Source organism: Zootoca vivipara, chromosome 4, assembly GCF_965207765.1.
Source record: "Zootoca vivipara chromosome 4, rZooViv2.hap1.1, whole genome shotgun sequence".
Classification (NCBI taxonomy): Eukaryota; Metazoa; Chordata; class Lepidosauria; order Squamata; family Lacertidae; genus Zootoca; species Zootoca vivipara.
In genome coordinates, this window is record NC_142587.1 from 31,756,819 (window position 1) to 31,782,588 (window position 25,770).

Below are 25,770 nucleotides of genomic sequence, written 5' to 3' on the forward strand. Positions count from 1 at the left end.
TGCACTATGAAGGGAACTAGGGGGTCTCTTCACAATCCTCGGCACCCTTAACAAACTGCAGTTATGGAGGAAACCATAGCTGTTAAAGTGGTGCAAGAGTGTTTTAAATGGAAGGCCCAGTCCTAGTTGGAGCACTGAAATTTTTCACTGCAAATTAAACAGAAAACATAGTGAACTTAATTCAGACCATTCTACCAAGAAGTAAGACAGTATCACTTGATTTCATACATTTCTAAGGTCTTCCAATTAAGAACCTCCCACAAGTCTGTATCTCATTTAGAAATTTGAATTTATATTTATAAAAACAAAACAAAAACCTTCCATCCATTTAAACTCTTACGCATGGGTTTATCTCTCCCCAAGGGAAATCCAGCTGGAAGTGAAAAATAGAACAAATATGCTCTATTGAGGCTTTATTGAGCACAAGTGCTCTGTAACTGGGTGTTACCTATCACATTAGGCATGGCAGGTAGTTTCTGCCTAGACACAGTTCCAGAAGACTGGGCCAATGTAAACTTTGTCTAAATGAATGACTACTAGAGAAGCCCCACTGTACGACATGGAAATGATAGAGGAGCTTATTGCAAATAAAACACTTTTTCAGTTGCTGCAGTCTTCAGAGGGAGGGTAAAGAGAACTGCTCTGAAGTGGATCCAAAATGTACAGGATCCCCGATTTCTTTGCTTTTTTATTTACTACATTTATATTCCAGCTTTCCTCCAAGGAACTCACGGTGGCCTACGCGGTTCTGCTCCCCATTTTAACTTCACAACAAACCTGGGAGACAGTTTAGGCTGAGAGAGGTGTCTTGCCAAAGGCCACTCAACCTTCATAGCCATGTGGGGATTTGAACTTTGGGTTCCCAGGTCCTAATCTGAGAACCGAAGCACTACACCATGATGGCTCTCCTATCTAAATGAAGGGATAAGCTCTTTTTAAAATACAGCGCCAAATTAATGTTATATTTCCCTATTTCTTACCAGGTAAAGTGAACTCACCAATTAGGGGAAATCCTCTGGTCGGCGGATTTAGCAGGGCTCGCGGTAGATCCCACAGCCCTTAGCCAGCAGTACTGGAGTATATGATTCTGCCCTCGATCTGATCTCTACTTCACTGTCATAAGTAGCGAAACCATTGAGACCATCTCCTGTAAGAAACATATCAAATAGTAGTTAGTGGTCAGAACTAATGATCATTTTAATCTTGCCATTTTTCCAGCTTTGCAAAATGTAGCAAATCTCACCTTAATTTGCATTCTTATTAAAATTGTAATTCTCCACAATATCTTATTTCTACTTTGATATGTTTCTCATTCTTGGTGTCTTCTCTATAGAAGAATGTGCAATAAAAATGTAAATATGGAAGCATTTTAATCTATTAAGAAAAACTACAGTCTCTGAAAAATAATATTATTAAATACTAAAATTTACTAAACCATATGATTAAAGTAGCTGCATCGTGTGTGTGTGTGTTTCCCTACAATGTGATTTCTTCCATCTCACAAAGTAAATGCCTACTGAAGTTACGCATACCTAGCCAGAGTTGTTTTGGGGAGAATGGGGGGGGTAGCAAAGCCTATACTAAAATGGGGGATTGAGGAAGGGTCAGTTGTGGAGGGGAGTGAGAAATGTCCCTATTTTCATCTGAGGAAGGTACATCTATGAACTTTCTCTCTGTGCCTGCCCACCATCACTTCCTGGAATCACAAGCTATTTTCTTACACCTGACTCCTGACCTCCATTTCACCATTTTGGTTCAACTGTGCTGAGAAACTACAAAAGGCAAACAAAATAAGAATCGGCTTGGGCCAAAGTGTGGGCCCCTTTTCAGCAGCTTAAATGTACCACAAAAATTTATCAGTGCTGAAATGTACCACCCAAGCTCCCATAAAAAGGAAATTATCGTTTTATGATGGGTGTTTTCATAATAGCAAGAATAATAAAATAAAATTATTGACCATCATGCAATATGATCATTGAACTTTTACATGCTATGGCTGATCTGTTCCAAACAGATGACCTTGAGCAGTCATTAATATAAACCTGAATGCCCTCATTATCCTCCAAAGTAGCATTCTGAATAAATTGGTTAGCTGTATTTGCAGGGAGAAATAGGTCATCTAGATGAGTAAACATTCAAACAGCATAATCCAAAAAGGGGAGAGAAAAGGGAGAGGGGAAACCACTTAATTTTAGTAAGATTAGATGTGGAAGAAAAACCAGACTCTAAAACTCAATCGGGAATCAAAGCTCCATTGTGCTAGAAATTGTACACAATATATATATAATAACCCTTGCCTCAGAGTAACATATGAAATATAATTCTGCTCCAGGCAACATTTTTATTGACTTGTTACAGATTTGGACCATGATACAAAATGGATGATTTTGCAAACTATGCCACATTTTCAAATAAATCTTGTAACTGTTTCAAATCACTGAAAAACAAATTAGAAAGATGTTCCTGTGAAATGTATTCCAATGAAGGGCAAAGTCTCACACTGGCAGAGACCGGAATCTTTCTGTGACATTAGGTCACTCGTATGATAGCATCATTCTTGGATTGAAAGGGCTAATTACACTGTAATGTCACCACTGGAGATTATTCATACTTGTTTGATGAATCAGAGTGTAAACAGTTAGAAGGGATGGCTTTCTGCACCGGATGGCTTGGTGCATTTCAATCATAGTTGCGGATGGTGGTAATGTTGGCATGTGGAATCTGGTTTGAAGAAAGAACCCTGTTTTCTCAATCCTCATTAGGTTTATATTAGGGCACCTCTCAATTGCCAGTATTTTGTGGAATGTAACAAATCTACTTGAAAAAAGAAACACACTTTCTGAAGTTAGGAAAATGCAATGAAATGTACAGAATGAACAAATGATTAGTGAGAAGATTGCAAACACCCTGCAAGCAGTTAGGATGAATGCTCATTGTCATATAACCTCCCCACAAACCATACAGAATGAACCAGGCAGATGGCCTTCTCAGTAGTGGCACCCACCCTGTGGAATGCCCTCCCATCAGATGTCAAGGAAATAAACCACTACCTGACAAGACATCTGAAGGCAGCCCTGTTTAGAGAAGTTTTTGATGTTTGATGTTTTATTGCGTATTTATTATTATTATTATTATTATTATTATTATTATTATTATTATTATTATTTTGGGAGCCGCCCAGAGTGGCTGGGGGAACCCAGCCAAATGGGTGGGGTATAAATAATAAATTATTTATTTATTATTATTATTATTATTATTATTATTATTATTATTATTATGCTCAGCCAAATCTGGCTGTAATCTTACCTCTGTGTAAGTTTTGTGCAAGCAAATGAGGATGAATGTTTAATAAACAGGCTATCTGGAGGACCCCTTTCTTTAGCTCCTGGGGTCTTTCTATTGGTTCTCTGTTACATCTATCTCAGTATTGACACTCTATCAATCCCCATCAACACTATCTCATCTGTTACCACATAGTAGTGGGGTTTCCATAGCTTCCATTCCATATTTTTGCCCTCTCTACCGCTACAGCGGGAAGGTAAACGGCATTTCTGTGCGCTGCTCTGGTTCACCAGAAGCGGCTTAGTCATGCTGGCCACATGACCCGGAAGCTGTCTGCGGACGAATGCCGGCTCACTCAGCCTATAGAGCGAGATGAGCACTGCAACCCAGAGTCGTCCACGACTGGACCTAATGGTCAGGGGTACCTTTACCTTTACCTTTAAAACTGCAACCTAACCTTATACATGTCCACACAAACATCAGTTCACATTTCCTATGATGTGGATTCTTCTTGGTTTTTCATGCATCAATCCAAAATGGCAAAGACTTTCTAGAGAAAGCTTAACAAGGCCTGAATGGATGCTGAATGGATTTATAAAGCTGACCAGTCCACCTTTGGGGGGGGGGAAGCAGGGAGATGCTGACACATTCTAACTTGAATTATGCACCAGAGCCCCATTAAATTGCAAAAGCAAACAAAAAATAAGGGTGTCCTTGAGAGATCTGTCAATTTTCATTTGACATCCATCCATATTGTTGCCCCCATCTTTGGCAAGAAACCAACGAAAGCCAGGATTAAATATTGATGGGAAAAACAAACTTACTTATATTACAAGTGACTCTTCAAGGATGCAAGCCCAAGCACTTCGGAAGCTGAGCTCCATCAATTTCTACCTACTTCTTGCTACCTTCTGCTATTAGGCGCTGACCCTAGCATCTGAGGAATACATTTTACAGTATGCAGTAACACAATATGCCCTGGAGGATGCTCCCAGTTAACCATTGCTGCCACAAAGATCCTTGTTGAAAAAGCCAAGGGAAGGATGGAGGTGCAGCCCACAATGCTTTGCTCCTCAGCAATCTCTGTTCAAGTGGACTATAATAGTAGAATTTTGCCTTAGCTGTTACTGTGAGATGCAGAAATGATCAGCCAACAGAGGCAGATCAGTGAGAAAACTACCCATCAACATGATGCACTATCATTTCAATATACCACCAACTGATACATGTTAAACCTGCAAAATAAAATGAGTGGTGGTGGTGTTTTCCGTTTTCTTATTGTTATTTACATATATTTATTTATAGCATTCCTGCCAACCTAGCAGTTCGAAAGCACGTCAAAATGCAAGTAGATAAATAGGAACCGCTACAGCGGGAAGGTAAACGGCGTTTCCATGTGCTGCTCTGGTTTGCCAGAAGCGGCTTTGTCATGCTGGCCACATGACCTGGAAGCTATACGCCGGCTCCCTCGGCCAATAATGCGAGATGAGCGCGCAACCCCAGAGTCGGTCACGACTGGACCTAATGGTCAGGGGTCCCTTTACCTTTACCTTATTTAGAGCATAACAAAGTATAACAACAGATGCCATGTAAAAACAAAATAGAAAGAGCTAACTAAAACATATAGCAGCAAATTTTCAAACCAAAGCTGAACATAATAAATTATCTCCATAAGCTTCCAAGTAACACAAATGAGTTTCCATTATCCTAAATTTTATTGCTCCAGAAAGTTACTTATTACTTAAGACTCCATTTCACAAGAAATACACTATCTTGTTGTCTGCACTTTCTGGTTCTCACCGTGTGTGTAAGCTTAACCATGTGGACTATGCCCCAGATTTTAGTTATCCATTCACTGTTTGCTTGTTTGTTTTAAAAGGGGAAGTTTTGATGGAAAGCAAGACCTATATATATTAGGGATGTGTGCCAGGCTTGAGCCAAATGGGGTATATTTGGAGGAACTCAGGCATCAGGCAAGTTGCGTACAGACAGCCACAGATCACTATAAGTCAAGTTGGCTATGGCTGTGTGGACATGAATCAGTGAACCAAATGCAAAGTAAGGAAAAATGGCGGCATAAGAGAAGATTCTCTCTAGACAGAATAACACAGAGATATGGTTGCCATCTATTGGGTTTAATAAAGGGACACAGAATTTGTAATCCATCAAGTAACAAACAGGCCACCACTCACTAATGATGGTCCACCAGAGTCCAGTCAATGAATCTCCTGGGATTTGGTGTTTGCCTGGTGCTGCAAAACAGATGCATCATCAAGCCCCCAGCAAGTCATTGGGCTACAAGTCACCTTGGTGGATTTCAATAGTCATTGTCTATTAGAGACTTCCAGCATAAAGCATTTAGCTCAATCTCTCTGAGCAATCTCATCAGAAAATCAAACCATTCTTTAAAAAAAATGTTATTGGGTTTCCTTATCAATCCAGAATTAGCAAAGTGATCTCATGGAGCCATCGTAGTGAGACAGTGAAGGAAAGCTTCATTGCTGAAACATATGTCTTACCTGTCTTTCTTTCTCTTTCTAAATATAGGACTTCATTTTTCTTTCCTGTCAGTGAGCCCCTTTAGAAGGACCAATTTTACTGGAAGACTGAGTTAGTTGACTTTGTGCATCCGTAGCTTTCTCTTAATGGAAAGCTGCTTAATAAATCCTCTTGAGCAAATCAGGTCCATGCGCATTACACGTTTGCATGGTAACTCTCTGCATGTCCTTAAGGTTCCATTTAATCACCTTGCAAATTTGTAAGAGGTAAGGAAAGCCAGATTTCAGAGAGGTGGTTTTGTTAAGTTTTTTTTTAAAAAAAAGTGTGTCCTAATCTAACCTTTATCTCACAAGTTCCAAAGCATAGTAATATATTGTATATGCATTAGAGTTCATTTGAGAAACAATATGCCAGTATATCTCCTTTATTTATAGTTTACCTATACTTTTATTTATACTTACGCACCACCCAAGTTAAGGTAAGTAAGTTTTATACAAAACTGCATGGAGGTGTAATTCACAATAGCTGCAGTGTCCAGCCATTTTAGAATGCTAATGAAGAGGCAGCATCTGTGAAATGAATTGTCTCAGGGTGCGCATTTGTGTGTAGAACATGGAGTGGGGGACCTGTGGTCCACCAGACATAAGCCCCAGCCAGTATGATCAGTGGTCAGAGCCATTGTTCAAAAAAACAAGAACTGCCTACATGTATCCTGAAATTGTAATTTATGCTAGCCTGATGCCTGAGTTCCTCCAAATATACCCCTTTGGACTCAAGCCTGGCACACATCCCTAATATATATAGGTCTTGCTTTCCATCAAAACTTCCCCTTTAAAACAAGCAAGCAAACAGAGAAGGGATAACAAAAATCTGGGACATACAGTGGTACTTCGGTTTGCGAATGCAATCCATTCCGCGGAGGCATTCACTCACAGAGGTATTTGCTTGCCGAAGGCACGCTTCTGCGCGTGCGCAAAGCGCCAATAGAGCGCTTCTGCGCATGCACGCACTGCGCAGTTCACTTCTGCGCATGCGCGAGCTGCGCAGATCACGTCTGTGTATTCGGTGCCGCGGAACCCGGATGTAAACACTTCCGGGTCTGCGGCGTTTGTAAATGGAGGTTTTCGTAAACGGAGGTAGTCATAAACCGAGGTTCCACTGTAGTATACATGGTTAAGCTTACATATATGGTGAGAACCAGAGAGTGCAGACAACAAGATAGTGTATTTCTTGTGAAATGGATTATTAAGTAATATGTAACCTTCTGGAGCAATAAGATTCAGGATAATGGAAACTTTTTGTGTTATTAGGCTATCCTGCTAACCTGTTTACAGTGACTTTTAAAATAGTCTACAAATATTTTCCAATCTTCCTTATATATTCTATCATCTTGATCTCTTATTCTGCTAGAGTATGCTAACTCTACATACTCCAACATCTTAAGATGCCATTCCTCCTTCTCCAATATTTCCTCCGTTTTCCATTTGGGGGCGAATAACATCCGAACTGCCACAGTCGCATACAGAAGCAGATTCTTCTGACTCTTAGGGACCCTCAATGGGTTATGAGGGTGAGAGAAGCCAGCCTCTAAACTGAGCCTAGGATGTGTCACGGCCCATCTTCCCCCTGGGCCCATTAGGGACCCCCCGTTTACTATGTTGATCCTGCCCAATGTCATTTCCGTCATGACGCACAAGTCCCAACACCACCTAACAAAAGTAAGCCTTACATCACCATGGGACAAGTAAACAACATAACAACAAACAAACAAACAACTATAACCACCACGGGGCCAATTAAGGTTGGGGAGGGATTCTTTCTGGCCCTATCAACCAGTGACCCAAATAAACCAGTATAACACAGGGGGTGGGCAGGAAGCTCACTAGCGGCAAAATGGCCCCAGACACACGTGGGCAAGGCCTTTTATTGTCTTGGCACGCATGCAAAATCTTGTGGGACACCATCACCCTGTAAGAGATCACGGCGGAGGGACGGGACACAAACATGCCTCCTCCATCATTCTCTGGTCCCCATCCCAGCAAGCAAAGTCACCCCACACCCAGAGGCACCCAGAGCGAGGCTACTCAATAAACAGCCTCAGAAGAAAGCTGCTAACTTATGACAGGCTTTCCTTGCATTTTTTATTTCTAGGCAAGGTTGTTTCTCTCTGCCTCATGTGGCGTTTAACTATTCAAAGGAAGTGCTATATTGGGAACCACCTTTTCATCATTAAAGTATTAATATTTCAATAAGTGTAAATATTACAGCCAAAGAACAACTGGGACCTTTGAAGACATTTCAGAGGCACCGTTCCCAAGTTCAGCACTCTCTTTCAACTTAAAAGGTGAAAGGCATTTGACTACGTACAGGGGGAAAAACAGGCGGCCACTTTTGAAACCTTAGACGGTGTCATTCAAGAAAACATTGACATTTTCCTTGAGCCTGTGGAAATGCTAGTGCCCTCCCAAAGAAATGAAAGATTACTGCCTGCAGAAGAACAAATAGCATCAAATGTAAATTACTTGATACTGACTCATATCATATAAACAACATCTAGCTCCAAGTACAACTTCAGCTCTAAATGTCACAATTTTCTTCCTAATATTATTGCCCACGGGAAACGGCAGGTCTAAAAATAACCCGTAAATATTTAAACACAGAAACATTTCAATTCTGGTGTCTAATTTAGAGAGCAATTCCGCCCTTTGAAAGCCGCTGTAAATATTTCATCCACTTTTCAGTCATTAAACTTCTTTTACTGAGGTAAGAGGTTCAGTTCAGCCTGTTTATTCTGACCATTTGGTTAGAACTAAAGAAGCAGTTGTAATAAAATTAGAATAATTTATAAAGTTATAATGAAAGGAGGTGCAATATCTTTTTTCCATGAAAACAATCCATCATATGCTCATTTAAAACAATTTGTGAGATATCTGTAGCTGCAAATGCAAAAGAGGCCACTTTTTTCTCCAATATATTTCTCTCCCTTTTGGCAAACAGATATTTAATATTTTGCTGGTTTGACCAGCAGTTCTGCTTAGCAAGGAGATATTTCAAATACAGTACTGAGATCTCAGAATGAAGCCTATTCTGGAGAACTTCTTAAATTGCCATTTATTCCTCTTTTGCCTTCTCTCCAGAAAGCTGAAGATGCTCCCATCAACCATTTGTTTCAGAGAGTGGGGAAGAATCCCCAAATAGCAATAAGAGCTAACATGTCAAATTATCCAACTGCCAGTTGTCCAAACATGTTTTCAGGTTACCAGAAATCTAAGAAAGAAAAAAGTGATCTGTGTCTGTGTCCTTTAACAAGTGATGGCTAATTAGTCTTATTTCAAATGTTTCTTTGTGCAACCCACAAACATCTCAGGTTCACATGGGCAGAGAGAGAGAGAGAATTCATATAACAGAAATGATATTTTCCTAGGCCAATAGAGTGTGGGGGATTCTCATTGCTTAAATTAAGAATAACACCATTTATACAACAATTAAAATAGGAGGGGAGACCACCAGATATAGCCCTGTTCAATTCCTCTGGTGGCCACAGTATGCTTTGTTGACTAATCTGAAGAAGCCAGTCTTCATTTAACAAATACAACAATTAGCAGCAGCTTAAAGTGCTTTGATTAATCTAGTGCTTTTTAATGAACAGTCTAGCGAAGAATTTAGCCTACACTCTTAATTGATAGAACCAATTTATGGAGCCTTCAGGGTCTCAAAGTCTGCATATTCACTGCCCTTCTTAAAACAGGAAGGTTTGCAAAAGATTACCTGAAATGAAAAAAAAAAAATCCTGAATCAAGAAATCTGACACAATCCTTGCTTTGCTGTTTATTTATTTATATTTTATTTAATTAAGTTATCACAGGGAGGTTTACAGTATATTGTTTGCCGCAGTCAAAACCTTCTAGCCTCTAAGGAAGGAAAATGACTTTGCCATTAATACAAATTAGGCTGACAACACATTAATAGCTGGGTTGGTCTTTTCATCTCCTTTCTTAAAGATGATGACCATGATCTTCATATTCCCACCCTATGGTATATTTCCAGAGTAATTTATAACGTCAAAATCTTCAGCATTCATAGGAAGCCACCAGTCTCCAGATGATCTTTGAATAATTCAGTGGGAATACTATCTTCCTCCACCTCCAGGGTCTTATTGTATGCTAAAGATTCCAGAAGTTTAACAAGCTTCTTCTCTGAAATCCACTGCTAGAGGTCAAGTAAGTCTACTAGATCCTCATTAAAATCCAGGGCATTTTTAAAAGCTTTGAAAATGTTTTCTCCATATGCAATTAGACTCTTGTTCCTCATCTCCATGACTGATGATCTGATAAAGCTCTACAGCCTAGTGCTATTTCTTTCAGTTTCTTTTCAGATATGCATTTAGCTTATTGCAAGCGTTTAATCATCTTTCCTTCTATTGAAGCTTCTTCAGCTTCCCCTAAATCGGAAGGTGTAATCTCCTTAAAGATTGTTCAACTGATCTTTTAGCAGTCTTACACTTTTGGCGCTGTGGGTTAAACCACAGAGTCTAGGTCGGCGGTTCAAATCCCTGCAATGGGGTGAGTTCCCGTTGCTCGGTCCCAGCTCCTGCCCACCTAGCAGTTCGAAAGCACATTAAAGTGCAAGTAGATAAATAGGGACCACTCCGGCGGGAAGGTAAACGGCGTTTCCATGCGCTGCTCTGGTTCGCCAGAAGCAGCTTTGTCATGCTGGCTACATGACCCGGAAGCTGTCTGTGGACAAACGCCGGCTCCCTCGGCCTATAGAGCGAGATGAGTGCCGCAACCCCAGACACAACTGGACCTGATGTTCAGGGGCCCCTTTACCTTCACCTTTACACTTTTGGCTAAACCATTTTGTACCCTTTCTCAAAAGATCTAGAAGCATTATATAATAGCCCAGGCAAATATTTGACCTGTATTAAAAAATCATTGGAATAAATCCGTCAGATTTACAGGAGCATTAAGTTCCTAACCACAAAAGTTGTGGGTAGGTTTCTTCATCCTGCCGACTGACATTTGACCTGGAACTCCATGGTTAATTTGCCAACCCACCCACAACCTTTCTTTTTCTTTCTTTCTTTCTTTCTTTCTTTCTTTCTTTCTTTCTTTCTTTCTTTTGTACATGGTTTGAAGCAAAAAGGAGAACAAACAAATCAATCTGGTATTAAAAATAGGCACCATAAAATTAACTTTAATAGGTGGATGACTGCCACTTTCAATAGCAGAAACTCAAAATCAGAATGTTGGAAATATAAATTAATATAACCAAAGGCACCTGTACCTTTAGACAAAATAAAAGTGAAATTTACACATTGGCAAAGGAGTCTTGGCTGATGAATCAAAGCTTAGGCTGTCCTCAACCGCTCTCATAGGTGATCAGTGTTGTCAAAATTGATAAGTTGCAAGTAACATGCAAATGTTCATAGGAACTATCTGCACAATACCAAATACTGAAACTGCAGACCCAGCCTACAACCCATTTGTGCAGCTATGTTAGTGGACCTGATTCATGATCCAGTTTGGGTTAGTTTACGTGGTCCCTTAATATCAAGAAGTCCGCTCACCCTCTTTGGTGGGTGCCATTGCGGGCTGGCATTTCCCTGTGTGTTGGGATCCGATGTGAGAAGTAGCCTGTTTCCCAGGCAGGAAAGGAAGCCTCTGGGTCCAGTTTGCTGCCAGGATCATTGGTCCCACCCGCTTGCTTAATCAGTGAATTATGAGCTGGCATGGGCCATGGTGGGCAGGCTTAGCCTGCTCCTCCAGTATATAACATAGCCCCTGGCTTTCTCTGCAGCCACTTTTTGTTGGGTCTACCCAATGTATATGCCAAACGTCTTACATCTGTTGTCAATAAAGTTGTGGCCTAATTTCACCCAAATATTGGTTGTCATGTCTCTTATTCATATTATTGGGGAGGACTGAAGAGTAGGGAGGGATACCTTGCCACAGTCAAACATCAGGTCCTTGAACAAGGGTATGAATTCCAGTTAACAACCTAGTCCAGCTGAAGTTCATGGATTTAACCCATCATAGTTCCTTGAGTAAATCAGAAATAATTGAAGTCTAGGAAAGAAAAAGATCTTACAGGTGAAACTTGGAAAATTAGAATATCGTCGAAAAGTGCATTTATTTCAGTAATGCAACTTATTCCATTTATAATTGACCCGCCTAACAACAAATAATTACAATTACAACAAATAAAGGCTTGACATATCTTGCTTTGCATGTCATGCATCTATCTCATATATTGGTTCACCTTTTAAGTTGCGTTACTGAAATAAATCACTTTTCGGCGATATTCTAATTTTCCAAGTTTCACCTGTACATCTAAGTACAGTACTGTGTGATTTTCACCGCCCTGTAAAGGCTCTCCATGCCATTTAATCAGGATGGAGAACAACAACTCCCATCATCCCTGATCATTGGCCATGCTGGTTGCATGGGAGTTGGAGTCCAACAACGTCTGGAGGGCCAGGCATCTACAGGGCCACAGGTTCCCTATCCCTCTTAGATGTTGTGTGTGTGGTGTGTGGGTGTGGGTGTGGGTGTGTATTTAAGGTGAAATATTCATACTCCTAAGCACAAACTTGGGATCTACTTGGAGTTCAAATATATGATAGGTTTAGTCCTTCAACCAATGTAGTAAATCTGTACTTAAATGATAATTCTCTACAGTTTCAGGGCAGTGGGAGGCCTTTAATAAACACTTTTCCTCAGAGTGTGTGTTTATATCCTTTCGTGGAAGCCATCAAAAGATGAGGTGCCTTTCTTAAGGAATTTGAGTTTGAGCTAAATGGGAAGCAGCTACTAGCACAAGAGGTTGCCAGCGTGAAAATTGCAGCCCATTGTATAGAAGGAATGAAATAAGCAGTTATGTCAGAGAAAGACTGAACAGAAGGAGAATGTGCTTGTAAAAGGAAATTAGGAAAAATGGAAGATAGCCTTAGATACAATTGCCACTTGAGGATCTCCTCCTTGAATCAATTTAACTATTTACTGACAAGTGGATGGGTCATCAGAGGTCATATTGACCAGCCCTTTGTCAATGCAGGAAACCCATTACTGCAGCATCCCAAATAGGCTCAGCCTCTGCTTAAAAACCTTATCTTTGCCATCCTTTTCCTATATCACATCACAATAAAACACTGCCCCCACAAAAAAAAGTTATCTACTCTCTTCCTAGACCACTTCTTGGCCGTAGCAGCTTCCAATGTGATTTACAAGGAAAGTTGGGTTAAAGAGTTCACAATTCAATCAGTTAAAGTCTAATAACTAATCAGAAAGCTACCTTTTGCATAATTTTGTCTGGAAAGAGGCTGTCTGTAGAACTTCCAGTGCGAAGGAGTTCCAAAAAACAGGGGCCAGTAAAGAAAACACATTGTTCTCCAGGTGTTCAGAAAGAGGATAACCTACTGGGAAATGTTGGGGATTGAACCTGGAATCCTCTGTATGCAAGATGTTGTACCACTGAGCTATGGTCTGATATACTCAGGACCTAATTCATTTAGGGTTTGAAAGATCACTGCCACCACTTTGAACCCAATATGAAAAGGAACCGACAGCCACTGCTGACATTTCAAAGTAGATGTTTTCACTACAGCTTAGTCTTATCATCAAATAAGCAAACTCTTGAACCAGCTCAAGTTCTGATCACCGTTAATGGCAGCCCCGTGTAAAGGTGCAGTACAGCATTAATAATACAAACATAAGTGACTGCTGCTAGATCAGAATCGTAGAGTTGGAAGTAACCCCAAGGGTCACCTAATCCAACCCCCTGCAATGCAGGAATCTCAACTAGATTATACATGACGGATGGCCATCCAACCTCTGCTTAAAAACCTCAAAGGAAGGTGAACCCACAACCTCCCAAGGGAGTCCGTTCCACTGTCAAATAGCTCTTACCAGATGTTGAGTTACATTCTTCCTGATGCTGAGTTGGAATCTCCTTTCTTGTAACTTGAATCTGTTGGTTTGAGTTCTACCTTCCAGAGCCGGAGAAACCAATCTTCCATGTGACAGCCCTTTAGATATTTAGATACCATATTTCCTCTTAGTCGCCTCCTCTCCAAACTAAACATACCCAACTCCCTCAACTATTCCTCATAAGGCTTTGTTTCTAGACCCTTTATTGTCTTGGTCATCCTCCTCTGCACCCGTTCCAGCTTCTTAAATTATAGCGCCCAGAATGAAACACAGTATTTCAGGTGTGGCCCAAATAAGGCAGAATAGAGTAGATCTCTGCATGATTAAGAATCCTTGAAGATCAGAGTTCCATACCACACAATAAGCCTATTTGAGTAGAGCAGGCTTACCAGTGCAAAAATTTATCCCCACTGGTTCTCATTTAAATGACTTTAGAAGCTAATATTAATTGTGCTAGAAGGAAGCTAAGTAGTGAATAAGGATTATGTCCCACAATATTTCCATTCTGTCATTGTTGTTGAATCTGCACCATTAACTCAAAAGAGCTAGATTCAGGTAGGTAGGTAGTTGGTCTGACGCAGTCGAAATAAATAAAACAATTTTAAAAATTGTCCGGTAGCACCTTAGAGACCAATTAAGTTTGTTCTGGGTATGAGCTTTCGTGTGCATGCACAGTTCTTCAGATACACTGAAACAGAAGCCACCAGAACCTTATATATGGTGGGAGGGTGGGGAGGGGTATTACTCAGAAGGGTAGTGGGAGATGGGTGATTGACTCAATGGGTATGGTAAACCTGTTGATGACTGTTAATGACTGCAGTTAGTCCTACAGGTCATCTGCATACTATCCCTTGCTTTTTCCTAAGGTGCTGCTGGAAATTTTTTTGATTTTCTTCAAAAAATTATCCAGTAGCACCTTAGGATTTTTTAAATTTATTTCAAAAGAGCTAGTTGACATTCTTCTAGGAGCCACCTACTCTTTTTTTTTCTAATTAACATTATTCACTTGCTCTCTTTGCTCACCTTTCCTTATTTGTCAAACACTTGCCTCTTTCCTGGTCCCATGTACATCTCGTTCAAATCCTGCTACAAAGTCCTTCAGTCGTGTAATTGCATCCTCTCTGAATACGGTAGTCTTACTACGAGCTGACTTAATTTTATTTATAAGTTTCTTCAAAGCTGGGAACATGATCCCTTATTAAAAGGCACATTTTTATCAGTCAACTCATTTCCTGTGTTGTTTCTTTTGTGCTATAATGTTATCTCTATATATTACTGAGATCAATAACATGCTAAAAATGAAGAGAAGTGGTAAGAAGCCTGGGGCCACATTACATTATTCAAATAATACATTATTTAAATTTGTAAGCCTAAACATAATTCCTCCCTTTCAAGTTATTATTGAATCTCTCTCTCTCTCTCTCTCTCTCTCTCTCTCTCTCTCTCTCTCTCTCTCTCTCTCTCTCTTTCATTTTATATTTTGCCAGGTGAAGTAATTATTTCACACTTCTGTTGCACTTCATGTAAAGAGCTGCTTTGTCACATAATCAGAAAATACAAATTACATGTACTGCAAAAACTACACTGCATATTGTCTAAGCCTGGTGGATAAAACTCACTTTCTTTGACAACCTTCTGTTCAGTAATAAGGAATCAAGATTCTTGAAATTAAGCCCACTCATTTCAAAGAAAGCTTACTTTCACATAGTCTCTCACCACAATTCCATTGCGTTAGACTATACTGTTGCACAACCTATTTGAATCTATTGATTTAAAATTCATTTGCCTCTTAGACATCAGGCTCCAGAGACGAAAATAGAAAGCAGCACTTAGCAATTTCAGACATAAGGCCTGGGAGCCTGAGCAGACCCCTTGGGGAGTCCCCAGTGTGCCCTATGCCACCCACAACATTAAAAATACTTTACCAATGGTGGCGTTATCTTCAAGGCTACTGTGGGCTGGGGTGGGGACTGAGGCATACATCTGGTCTGATAGCAGCTTTGGAAGGGCACAGCAGTATTTTTCCTTAGGGTTCCAGGTCACATCCAGGACATTATGTATATACCTAGTAACTTTATGTTATTATATTTGTGCTGTACATGTTTCAGATTATATAAGTTGCCATATTCAAATACAGTGGTACCTCGGGTTACAAACGCTTCAGGTTACAAACGCTTCAGGTTACAAACCCTTCAGGTTACAGACTCCGCTAACCCAGAAATAGTACCTCGGGTTAAGAACTTTGCTTCAGGATGAGAACAGAAATCATGCTCCAGCGGCCCAGCGGCCCCATTAGCTAAAGTGGTGTCTTAGGTTAAGAACAGACCTCCGGAACGAATTAAGTTCTTAACCAGAGGTACCACTGTAGATCAAATTAGGGGTGGCTTGCCCATGAAGCGGGATGCGGCAGCTGCTTTGGGCAGCAAATCTGGACCCCCTGGGAAGAGTGGTGGATTTGCCCTGTGCTGCTTCAGCCGCCACCACCTGCTCCTCCTCTCCCCCTCCCCCCTTTCATTCCCAAGCTGATCTTCACTCCTCTGAACTGGTGGTAGTGCACTATTTTGTAGTTTGTCTCAGGTGCCAAAATGTGTTGGGCTTCCTGTGTTTCAAATTTTAGATTCTGCTGAACATAACGTTGATGTCAAATTCAGGAGTTGGGGTTTTTGTAGTAAAAAAAATTAATGGGTGTGGGCCCTGGAAAAGTTTGGAAAGTTTGGCTCTCCAACCCCAGTTGATCTTGCCATCACTGATATATATTCTATATTCCAAGCACTGTGTCGCCCATGAATGTTAACACTGTAAGTCATTACAGCAATGTTCTCTGTTTCCTTCTTCATGTGACCAGACTCCCACTGGATTCTACAAGCCAGTTACCAAATTATACAATTTCTTTATTCTTGCAGGTGATTATATAGTCATGACTATATACTTCGATTTAAGTAGAAGAATGGGGTACTTCACTATTCAAACATACATTCCCTGTATATTAACAGTTGTCTTATCCTGGGTATCGTTTTGGATTAAAAAGGATGCCACACCAGCAAGAACAGCCCTAGGTAAGTTCTTGGAATTTTTTTTGTGTCATGGTGGATTTGAATCCTGCCTGTGTTCTTTGTCACTGGAGAAATTCAATCTAATTTCCAGTGAACAATTGCTTCATGGCAAATATATATGTCAGAGAGAGAGAGAGATTGAGAAGTGGGGACGGGGGGGGGGGAGAAAAAGACAGCTTGCATCCTGCAAATTTGGATATTCTGTTCCTGCCTGAGTAGTTTAACCATCAATCCCTCTTCCTGGGGAACTCTGGGAACTGTAGCTCTGTGAGGGGAGTCTTCCTAAAAACTCTCAGCACCCTTAACAAACCAGTTTCCAGGACTTCTTAAAGTGGTATAATAGGGATTTAATAGTGCAGATTAGAACAGGGTTTCTTGGATTGCAAACTCTATCTTTCTCATTGTTTCTGAAGCGCTCTAAGAATTCTCATACAACAATGAATGTGTATATGACTGGGAACCCCATCCCTGGGTGATCGCTACACGATTTCTCTAGCACTGCTGCTGCTTTCACTGCCCCACACCAGTTCCCTGGGTTATAGATACAACCAGTCAATACATTTCATACATCTATGGGGCAGGGTATTGCATTTTGGGTAACTTAAAATGGCAGGCAGCCACCACAGATGGGAGCTGAGCTTGGCTCCCCTTCAAAAGTGGCACCACCACCCGCCATCGCTGCTGCTGCTGTAAAGCACCCAGGCTCCTAGCAGATAGGCAATGAATGGCAGTGTGGCCAGGCACACAGGTCGCTTGACCACGGACCAGTTTGGCCCAGTGCTGGTGCCAGATCTAGTTTAAAGTACCGTGGGACATGCAAAATGATGGTCACACTCACACAAACCCAAAATCCAAACCTTAGAAGAAAATGAAGTACTTTCACTGCTAATGGTGAGTTCAACCCCTTACCCCAAGAAAATGTTGGAGAATTTCTTCTCCTCCTAGGGAAATCCCCCATTAGTAAAAAATGTCCCCACAATTTATTTGCCCACACATAGGGTGGATCATTGTGCACACCTCTAGTTTGGATTTGTTGTGGTTAACTATGCAAATGTATTGGTGCAGTCTCCTCCTTACGATATTACACTGTCCGCGTTATTAATCCAAGCTGCTAAGACTACCATCGCAAGGTATCCTGAATGCAGCGTTCTTAGAACAAGTCCACGCAGGCAGATATGAATGAATGGGGCATGGTGGTAGATCCAACACAACAGGCGGAACTTTCAAATACTGTATCTCACCTCAAAGCACAATGAATGAGGTTTCTCCAATTCATCTACTCAGCTGTGAGTCATCAAACAATGAGAAATCAAAGTGAACCAACCCCAAGAGATTGGTCATCATGAGGGAGATCAAGCAGACTGGAAAGGAATCCTGATGCCCTTTATTACTTTGCTGAATGGGTCGCACTGTGAAAAGCACTAGCATTGTTGTAGCATGAAGTTATTAGGGGCAGTAGAAGGAGGACTCTGGACTGACTCGGAGCTCCTTTTCATGAACAGTGATGGCAAAGTACGGTAGTACCGTAGTTACTGCATTTGGGTAACTGTGAGAAACCAGAGCCACAAGCAGACACAATTTAATGGCATGCAAAATAAGGCTGTGCATCCATTCTGGACAAATCCCAAACCAATTGGTCCCAAACCAATTGCCCTTTCACGTGGTCAGGAAGCACCACTATCCATACACAGAGTTGTATGTACACGCAACCATTATACAACCACTCATGGCAGTTCACAAGCCCTGTAGATACCAAATCTTTCATCTCCTATACCAGTATCTAGCTCAAATGCAACCATCCAGTAAGCCCCCACTGTTCCCAGTTTCTCCTGCTGCTGCTCCTGCTTGCCTCTCCTTCCTGCAGAAGGACCATTTGTTGGTGAGGGAGGATTTCTTCCAGATAGCACTAATATCCCACACAATTTCACCCACTTATTAGAAAAGCCAATATATACAGATGGAGATTCTGCCTCCCTGTGGCTGCATCTTATCTGCAAAACAGTAAATCAGGGTGACTTAATATCTGATCTTCCAGATGTCTACGGGGCTATAGTCAGGGGTGATGGGAGCTGTCGTTCATAATATATAAGTCAAAGGGTAAAAAAAATCACACAGGAGGAACGGATTTAAAAATGCAGCCATCGGATAGCATCAAAAGTATAACATCTGTAGTGTATGTCATGGGTTTAATTTCAAGGTGAAGAAGTAGAACTTGTGGCATTCCAGATGATGCCAAACAACGATGCCCATCAGCCCCTGCCAGTATGACCAATGGGCAGGAGTGATGGGAGTTGTACTCCAACAATTTCTGGAGGAATTTTGGTTATCTACCCCCATGAAAGACTCTGATTTTCCAAGGGCTGCTAGTGCAATACATATGCAAAAAAACGCCACAAACACACAGTTCAGCATACATATGCATGTCACATTGGCTTACTTCTGGGTAATTATGTACAGGATTGCACACTTATGCCCCATATAAAGCATGTTTCACAGATATAGAAAGGGGAAGAGGTGTGTAATACTCTTGAGGGACAAATATTAAAACTTTGCTATTGCCACTACTGCGGTATTGAAGAGGGGGATGAGAAATAGGCATTGCTAAATTTCTGTTCCCCCCCCCAACTTTAGATTAGGCATAGTTTTAGAAATGAGAAATGATTGGGTACAGTTGTGAATAACATTTCTCTATCAAAAGTGTGATGGAATGATGAGAGAGCATGCTCTTGAATTAGATTTTCACAATGTTCAACTTTCTAGGGAAGAACAAAGATCGTGTAAATGTCAAGTGGTTTTTAGCAGGCAGCAAAGCCCTCTGGCCCTGGCTTTCCACAAGCAGCTTGCTTATCACTGCAAACCTCTGTTATCAGTCTGATCAAAGGGAGGCATGGGTTAGAAGTTTAATCAGAGGATACTATTATCTTTTAAACATTTGAATGCTCAAGGGGAAATGAGAAGGTTAGGAGATATTTGGCTGCAGAGGTGCAAATCAGAATTCAAGACTGCCCCGGGGAGATACCGGTATCTGCAGCAGATTTGTGGGGCAGGGTAATGTCCTGGTTATCAAGATCCCATCCTCAACCAAGAGCAGATATGTTAATCATTAGGTCTTGGACATCTTTTTGTAAGGAAATGTGCACCCTTCTTGTCCTGAGTCAATAGATGAGATCCAAAACCTGGATTGAAATAGGGTCACCACATAATGAATTGCAAACTTCAACATTGATCTACGAACCCTTTGTGCAAAAATCCAGACAGCATCTTGAGAACATTGCAGGCGAGGCTTGCATGCACACCCCTTCCCATCTCCAGTTCTGTCTTTTGCATGTTCAGGTGAATGTCTGAATGCAGTTTGAAGTGTTAAAGCCCTTGCTGTCTGCCTTCCCCCTGCCTCAAGACAGTAGGAAGCAGGAGGTTGCTAGGGTGGGTTGCAGGATCAGGGTGAACACAGTCCTGCTCACCCTACTTACATCAGCTGTGGACAGGGTTGTATTTTGGTATGAGCTTTCGTGTGCATGCACACTTCTTCAGATACACTAGAAACAGAAGTGTCAGACCCTATATATATACAGAGGGTGGTGGGGGTGGGTGGGAATGGGTGGTGGGCTGATGGGAGTGGTAAACCTGGAGATGGCTGTTAATGGCTGCTGATGGCTGCAATTAGTCCTGGGCTGAGGTGCTAAAGAGAGCTTGATCATGCATAATGAGATAAGAATCCGATGTCTCTATTCATCCCAGGTGCTTCCATGGTTTTAAGCTTGGTAATGATTTCCAATTCAGCAACTTCTCTTTCCAGTCTGTTCCTGAAATTTCTCTGTAATAAAACAGCTGCTTTATTGGACATAAATCTGACATCAGGAACCATAAGACTGAAAAACCAGTAGGAGAACACTTCAATCTCCCAGGACATTCTATACAAGATCTCAAAGCAGCTGTTTTATTACAGAGAAATTTCAGGAACAGACTGGAAAGAGAAGTTGCTGAATTGGAAATCATTACCAAGCTTAAAACCATGGAAGCACCTGGGATGAATAGAGACATCGGATTCTTATCTCATTATGCATGATCAAGCTCTCTTTAGCACCTCAGCCCAGGACTAATTGCAGCCATCAGCAGCCATTAACAGCCATCTCCAGGTTTACCACTCCCATCAGCCCACCACCCATTCCCACCCACTCCCACCACCCTCTGTATATATATAGGGTCTGACACTTCTGTTTCTAGTGTATCTGAAGAAGTGTGCATGCACACGAAAGCTCATACCAAAATATAAACTTAGTTGGTCTTTAAGGTGCTACTGAAGGAATTTTTTTATTTTGCTTTGACTCAGACCAACACAGCTACCTACCTGTAACTAGGACAGGGTTGTGTTCACCCCAGTCCTGCTCTGAAGCATTTGATCAGGGGTCCTTATGCTTGCATGTGCCCTTAACGGATCACTTGAGACACCCTTTCCTGTGTGTGGCCTGAATCAAGTCACTGTGTCCTCATTCTCCATCTGTAAAACAACAGTGAGAACAACATGGCTCCCGGGACCTGTGGGATGGCACACTAACCAATTACCATCAGTAGCCAAAAGCACATCTACATGAAACTGAACTTATAGGGATGAATCAGATTTTTATGTATGTATTTATTATTGCATTTATAGCCTGACTTTTTTCCAAGCATGTCAAGATGGCACACATGGTTCTCTTTCTTCCCATGTTATCCTCACAAGAACCCTGTGAGGTAACCTAGGCTGAGAGACTGTTCTTGGCCAAAGGTCATGTGGCGAGTTCCATGGCTGAATGGGGATTTGAACCCTGGTCTGCCTAGTCCTAGTGGTTCCCAAACTTTTTCAAGGCAGTGCCCCCTTGGCTCCATAAACTCATCCCCAGTGCCCCCTAACCTGCCTATAAAAGGCATTATTCAAACTGGCAAACGGAATGAACCACTAAGGAAGATAATAAAACAAGAACATTCAAAACAGTAGCAATTATTTGCACATTTGCTCAAAATCCAGTTGAAACTATTTAGTTCGATTAATTCCACAAAGCTGGTGAACTTGAACCAGTGATTCCAGCTTTTTGAAGTCTAATAGTCATCTCCTGTGCCCCACTGCTGCCCCCCCCCCGGCTTTCAGTGCTCCCCTAGGTAATCCCACCCCCCCAGGGGGCAGTACTGCCCACTTGGGGAGCCACTGTTTGAGTCCAATACTCTAAGCACAACATTATGTCGTGTAATCCAATACATACCCACTCAAAAGTAAGTCCCATTAAGTTCAGTGGCGCTTATTCCTGGGCAAATAGGGATAGAATGGCAGTCTAAAGGTCTTCTATTAAAGCACCCATCCACGATTCCACTGTGGTCATTTTCAGGCAAGCTTTTTTTTTAAAGGACAGCCATCAGTTCTGTTTGTTTCATAGTTGGGCATTTATTTAAGTCTGAAAGTGGAAACCCTCCCAGGTGAAATAGTAAAGAGTGCCTGATTCCAAAAATACATTTGTTTACAATACGGCCAAAGGCTACCTGCTGAAAACATCCTTATGCCTCTATATCATTAAAGTTAATTAGACAGAATGAATAGAGAGTCTCAGTGGGCCAAAAGCTCCCTGGGTGTAACTCCTATTAACCTCAGTTGAGATACATCAGAGAGAAATTTCGCTCAGTGAAATTAATTAGTGAAAATACCAGTGCTCTTGGCAGCTGCTCTTGGTGGTATGAAGAGAGGGCTTTATCCCCTTCAGCAAAGGTCTTAGTATGCGGTGCTTTTTATGATGAAATAATGAAGATAATCAGAAAGTGGATAGGGAGTAGGGGAGAGAAATGGGAAATAATTCATTTTATCTGGAGCTCTCAAATCATTTGATTAAGGTATAATACTACAGCAGGCATCCCCAAACTGCGGCCCTCCAGATGTTTTGGCCTACAACTCCCATGATCCCTAGCTAACAGGACCAGTGGTCAGGGAAGATGGGAATTGTAGTCCAAAACATCTGGAGGGCCGAAGCTTGGGGATGCCTGTACTACAGTATATGATACCTTGAGATCTTTGGCCATGGGCGTACCCAGGATCAAAACTAGGGGGGGCAAGGGGAGGGGCCAAGGCACGGAAGGGGAGGGGACACAAAGTGGGCGGGAACGGCGAACTCGCGCTCCGCCGGGCTGTGCCCCTCCCTAGAAGCAGGGCTGGTGGGCGGAGGCGGAGCCCAGCCCAGCGGAGCGCGAGTTCGGCGTTCCCGCCCGCCGCGCCGCGCTCTCTGGTTCCCCGCTGCGCTTGGCCTTGCCAGAGGGCACGACAGGGAGCTGGAGGGAGGGCGCAGCGCGACGGGCGGGAACGCCGAACTCGCGCTCCGCTGGGCTGGGCTCCGCCTCCCCTCACCAGCCCTGCTTCTAGGGAGGGGCACAGCCCAGCGGAGTGCGAGTTCGGCGTTCCCGCCCGCCGCGCCGCGCTCTCTGGTTCCCCGCTGCGCTTGGCCTTGCCAGAGGGCGCGACAGGGAGCTGGAGGGAGGGGGCAGCGCGGCGGGCGGGAACGGCGAACTCGCGCTCCGCCGGGCTGTGCCCCTCCCAAGAAGCAGGGCTGGTGGGCGGAGGCGGAGCCCAGCCCAGCGGAGCACGAGTTCGGCGTTCCCGCCCACCGCGCCGCGCTCCCTGGTTCCCCGCCGTGCTTGGCCTTGCCTGAGGGCGCGCCGGGGAGCTGGAGGGAGGGCGCGGCGCTGCGGGAATGGCGAACTCACGCTCTGCCGGGCTGTGCTCCGCCTCTGCCCACCAGCCCTGCTTCTAGAGTAGGGCAGCTGCCCTAACTTGCCCCGTGGTGGGTACGCCCTTGTCTTTGGCATATGTCAGAAGCAAGCAACATAAGACATGTAGGTTATACCTGATCTGTTGAGGCTTTCCACCAGAAAACCACCTGTTGCTCTTTTTCTGTTTTAGTAACATTGTAGCACCCACCGATTGGAACAACCAGTTTTTCCAGTGGAACCACAAGAGCTCAGAAACCTGCTCCACACTAACTTGGAGCAGGGCTTTTTCTATGCCTCCCCCTCTTCTGTTGAATAGCACTGCTGTTGAGATATCTGCGGGGGCCACTATTTGCACTGTCTGGAAACAATTGAAGACACTTCCCCCAAGTTGACAGGCTTCCCAAGCTAAATAAATGAACCTTTGCTATGAGCGTCCACTTGTTCTAGTTTTAGAAACTTTTGCTGTTTCATCATTTTTAACTGTTTCTAATTATCTTATGTGCAAATCGCCTTGGGATGGTGGCTTAGGCAGTGATTGATAAATCAACAGTAATAGTAATTGATTGTTTGTAATCCAGCCGCACAATTTAGACTGCGCAGATTGATGGGAAAGCCAATCAAAAAATGACATTTGCCAATCAAAAAATGACAAGTGGCACTGATTGTTTAAATAAAAAGGGGCAAATCCCTCCTTTCTGTTCTGTTTTGGCTCCACACTGATCTGCTTTTCTTTTCTTTACAAAAAAATATATATATATTGCGACCGTGAAACCCATGAAGAATGAAGTCATCTTTCTTCAAAGAGGGAACCATAATTGAATCACAGTTCTGTTCTGCATCTGGGTGTGTTTTCCTTTCAAAAACATGAAAAGACATGCTTTCACTTGCAGGTATCACCACCGTGTTAACCATGACCACTCTCAGCACCATTGCAAGAAACTCATTGCCCCGTGTTTCCTACGTCACTGCCATGGACCTCTTTGTGACTGTGTGCTTCTTATTTGTGTTTGCCGCTCTGATGGAATATGCCACCCTCAACTACTACTCGAGTTGCAGAAAGCCACATTGCACAAAGAAGAAAAAGTCGGTAATATGAGGTGGGGGGAAGTGGGGAACTAGACCTGAATTAACGGATGTTGAGTGGCACCCAACGTTTTCACTCCGCTGCAACATGCGGGAAATATTCAGATGCAGAAAATATTGTGCAGTTTTCCAAATTATTATGATAGTGCTTCTGTGCTGTTTTCCGATGTTCCTTTAACCCGTTGCATTATGGAAACGTAGCTTTTCGACTAATATGCTAGCATGTCACATTAAATTTCATTTGCACCAGTGAGTGTGCTGTGACACAACAATGAGCATTACTGAACATGAGAAACCAGGGCAGAAGGTTTGCATGGAAGTGTTGCTCCACTTGTTGGTATAATAATAACTCGTGCAATTCCCAGAGTGGTTTAACAGTCAGTACCTCTTTCTGGGGAACACTGGATAAGTGTAGCTCTGTGAGGTAAACAGAGGTCTCCTTACGACTCTCAAGACCTTTAGGAAACTACAGTCCCCAGAATTCTTTGGGGGGAATCCATGTCTGCTTAAAGTGGCACCACAGCTCTTTAAAAGGTGTGAAAGTGGCAGAAGAGAAGAATTGGAATACGGATTGCAACACGGTAGAACAGACGTTCCCAACCCGGTACTCTCCAGATGTTTTGTTCTACAACTCCTATCCTCCCTTGGCCATGTTGATTGGTGGATGGGAGTTGTAGTCCAGAACATCTGGCAGGCATAAAGTTGGTCAAATGCAGCAATTTTTCTATTCACAAGAGCATTTACACAGACCATATTGAAAATTTACAATTCTCACGGTTTTGTAGCCTTGGCTTTATATATATATATCTACATATATTACAAATAAAAAGGTATTGTGATCTTTTTTCCCCTCTAAGTCACAGGAGAGGGGTTAATATGTGCCTTTGCCTCCAGGCAGGACATTAATATGTAAAAGTTTCAAGTAGCTCAGTGATGTATTCATCCTTTTCTGAAGTAGTGATATCTATTCTTTCTTTAATGTTTTAATGCCATGGATGAATCATAGGAGCATCCCCATGTCACTAAACATAACAGCCTGATTCATGACCTGTGAATCCCATTGATTTTAAATTAAGCTCACATTTTATTGCTTCCCGTTGTAACCCATGGAAGTGAAAAGGGCTTAATTTGGGCTGGATCTTGCCTACAGACAGGATCTGGACAATTCAGTTTAGATACAGAATGTGAGGATCTTAGAC

General features: G+C 42.3%; 1 protein-coding gene across 1 annotated transcript in view; it reads left to right on the plus strand.

Moving 5' to 3' along the window:
* GABRG3 (gamma-aminobutyric acid type A receptor subunit gamma3) overlaps nt 1-25,770 on the plus strand; it is a 36,853-nt gene that overhangs the window by 9,583 nt on the left and 1,500 nt on the right. The window contains exons 3-4 of the mRNA XM_088668689.1: nt 16,613-16,765; nt 24,379-24,575. Coding sequence (XP_088524815.1) covers nt 16,613-16,765; nt 24,379-24,575 — 350 coding nt within the window. The remainder of the gene's footprint in view (nt 1-16,612; nt 16,766-24,378; nt 24,576-25,770) is intronic.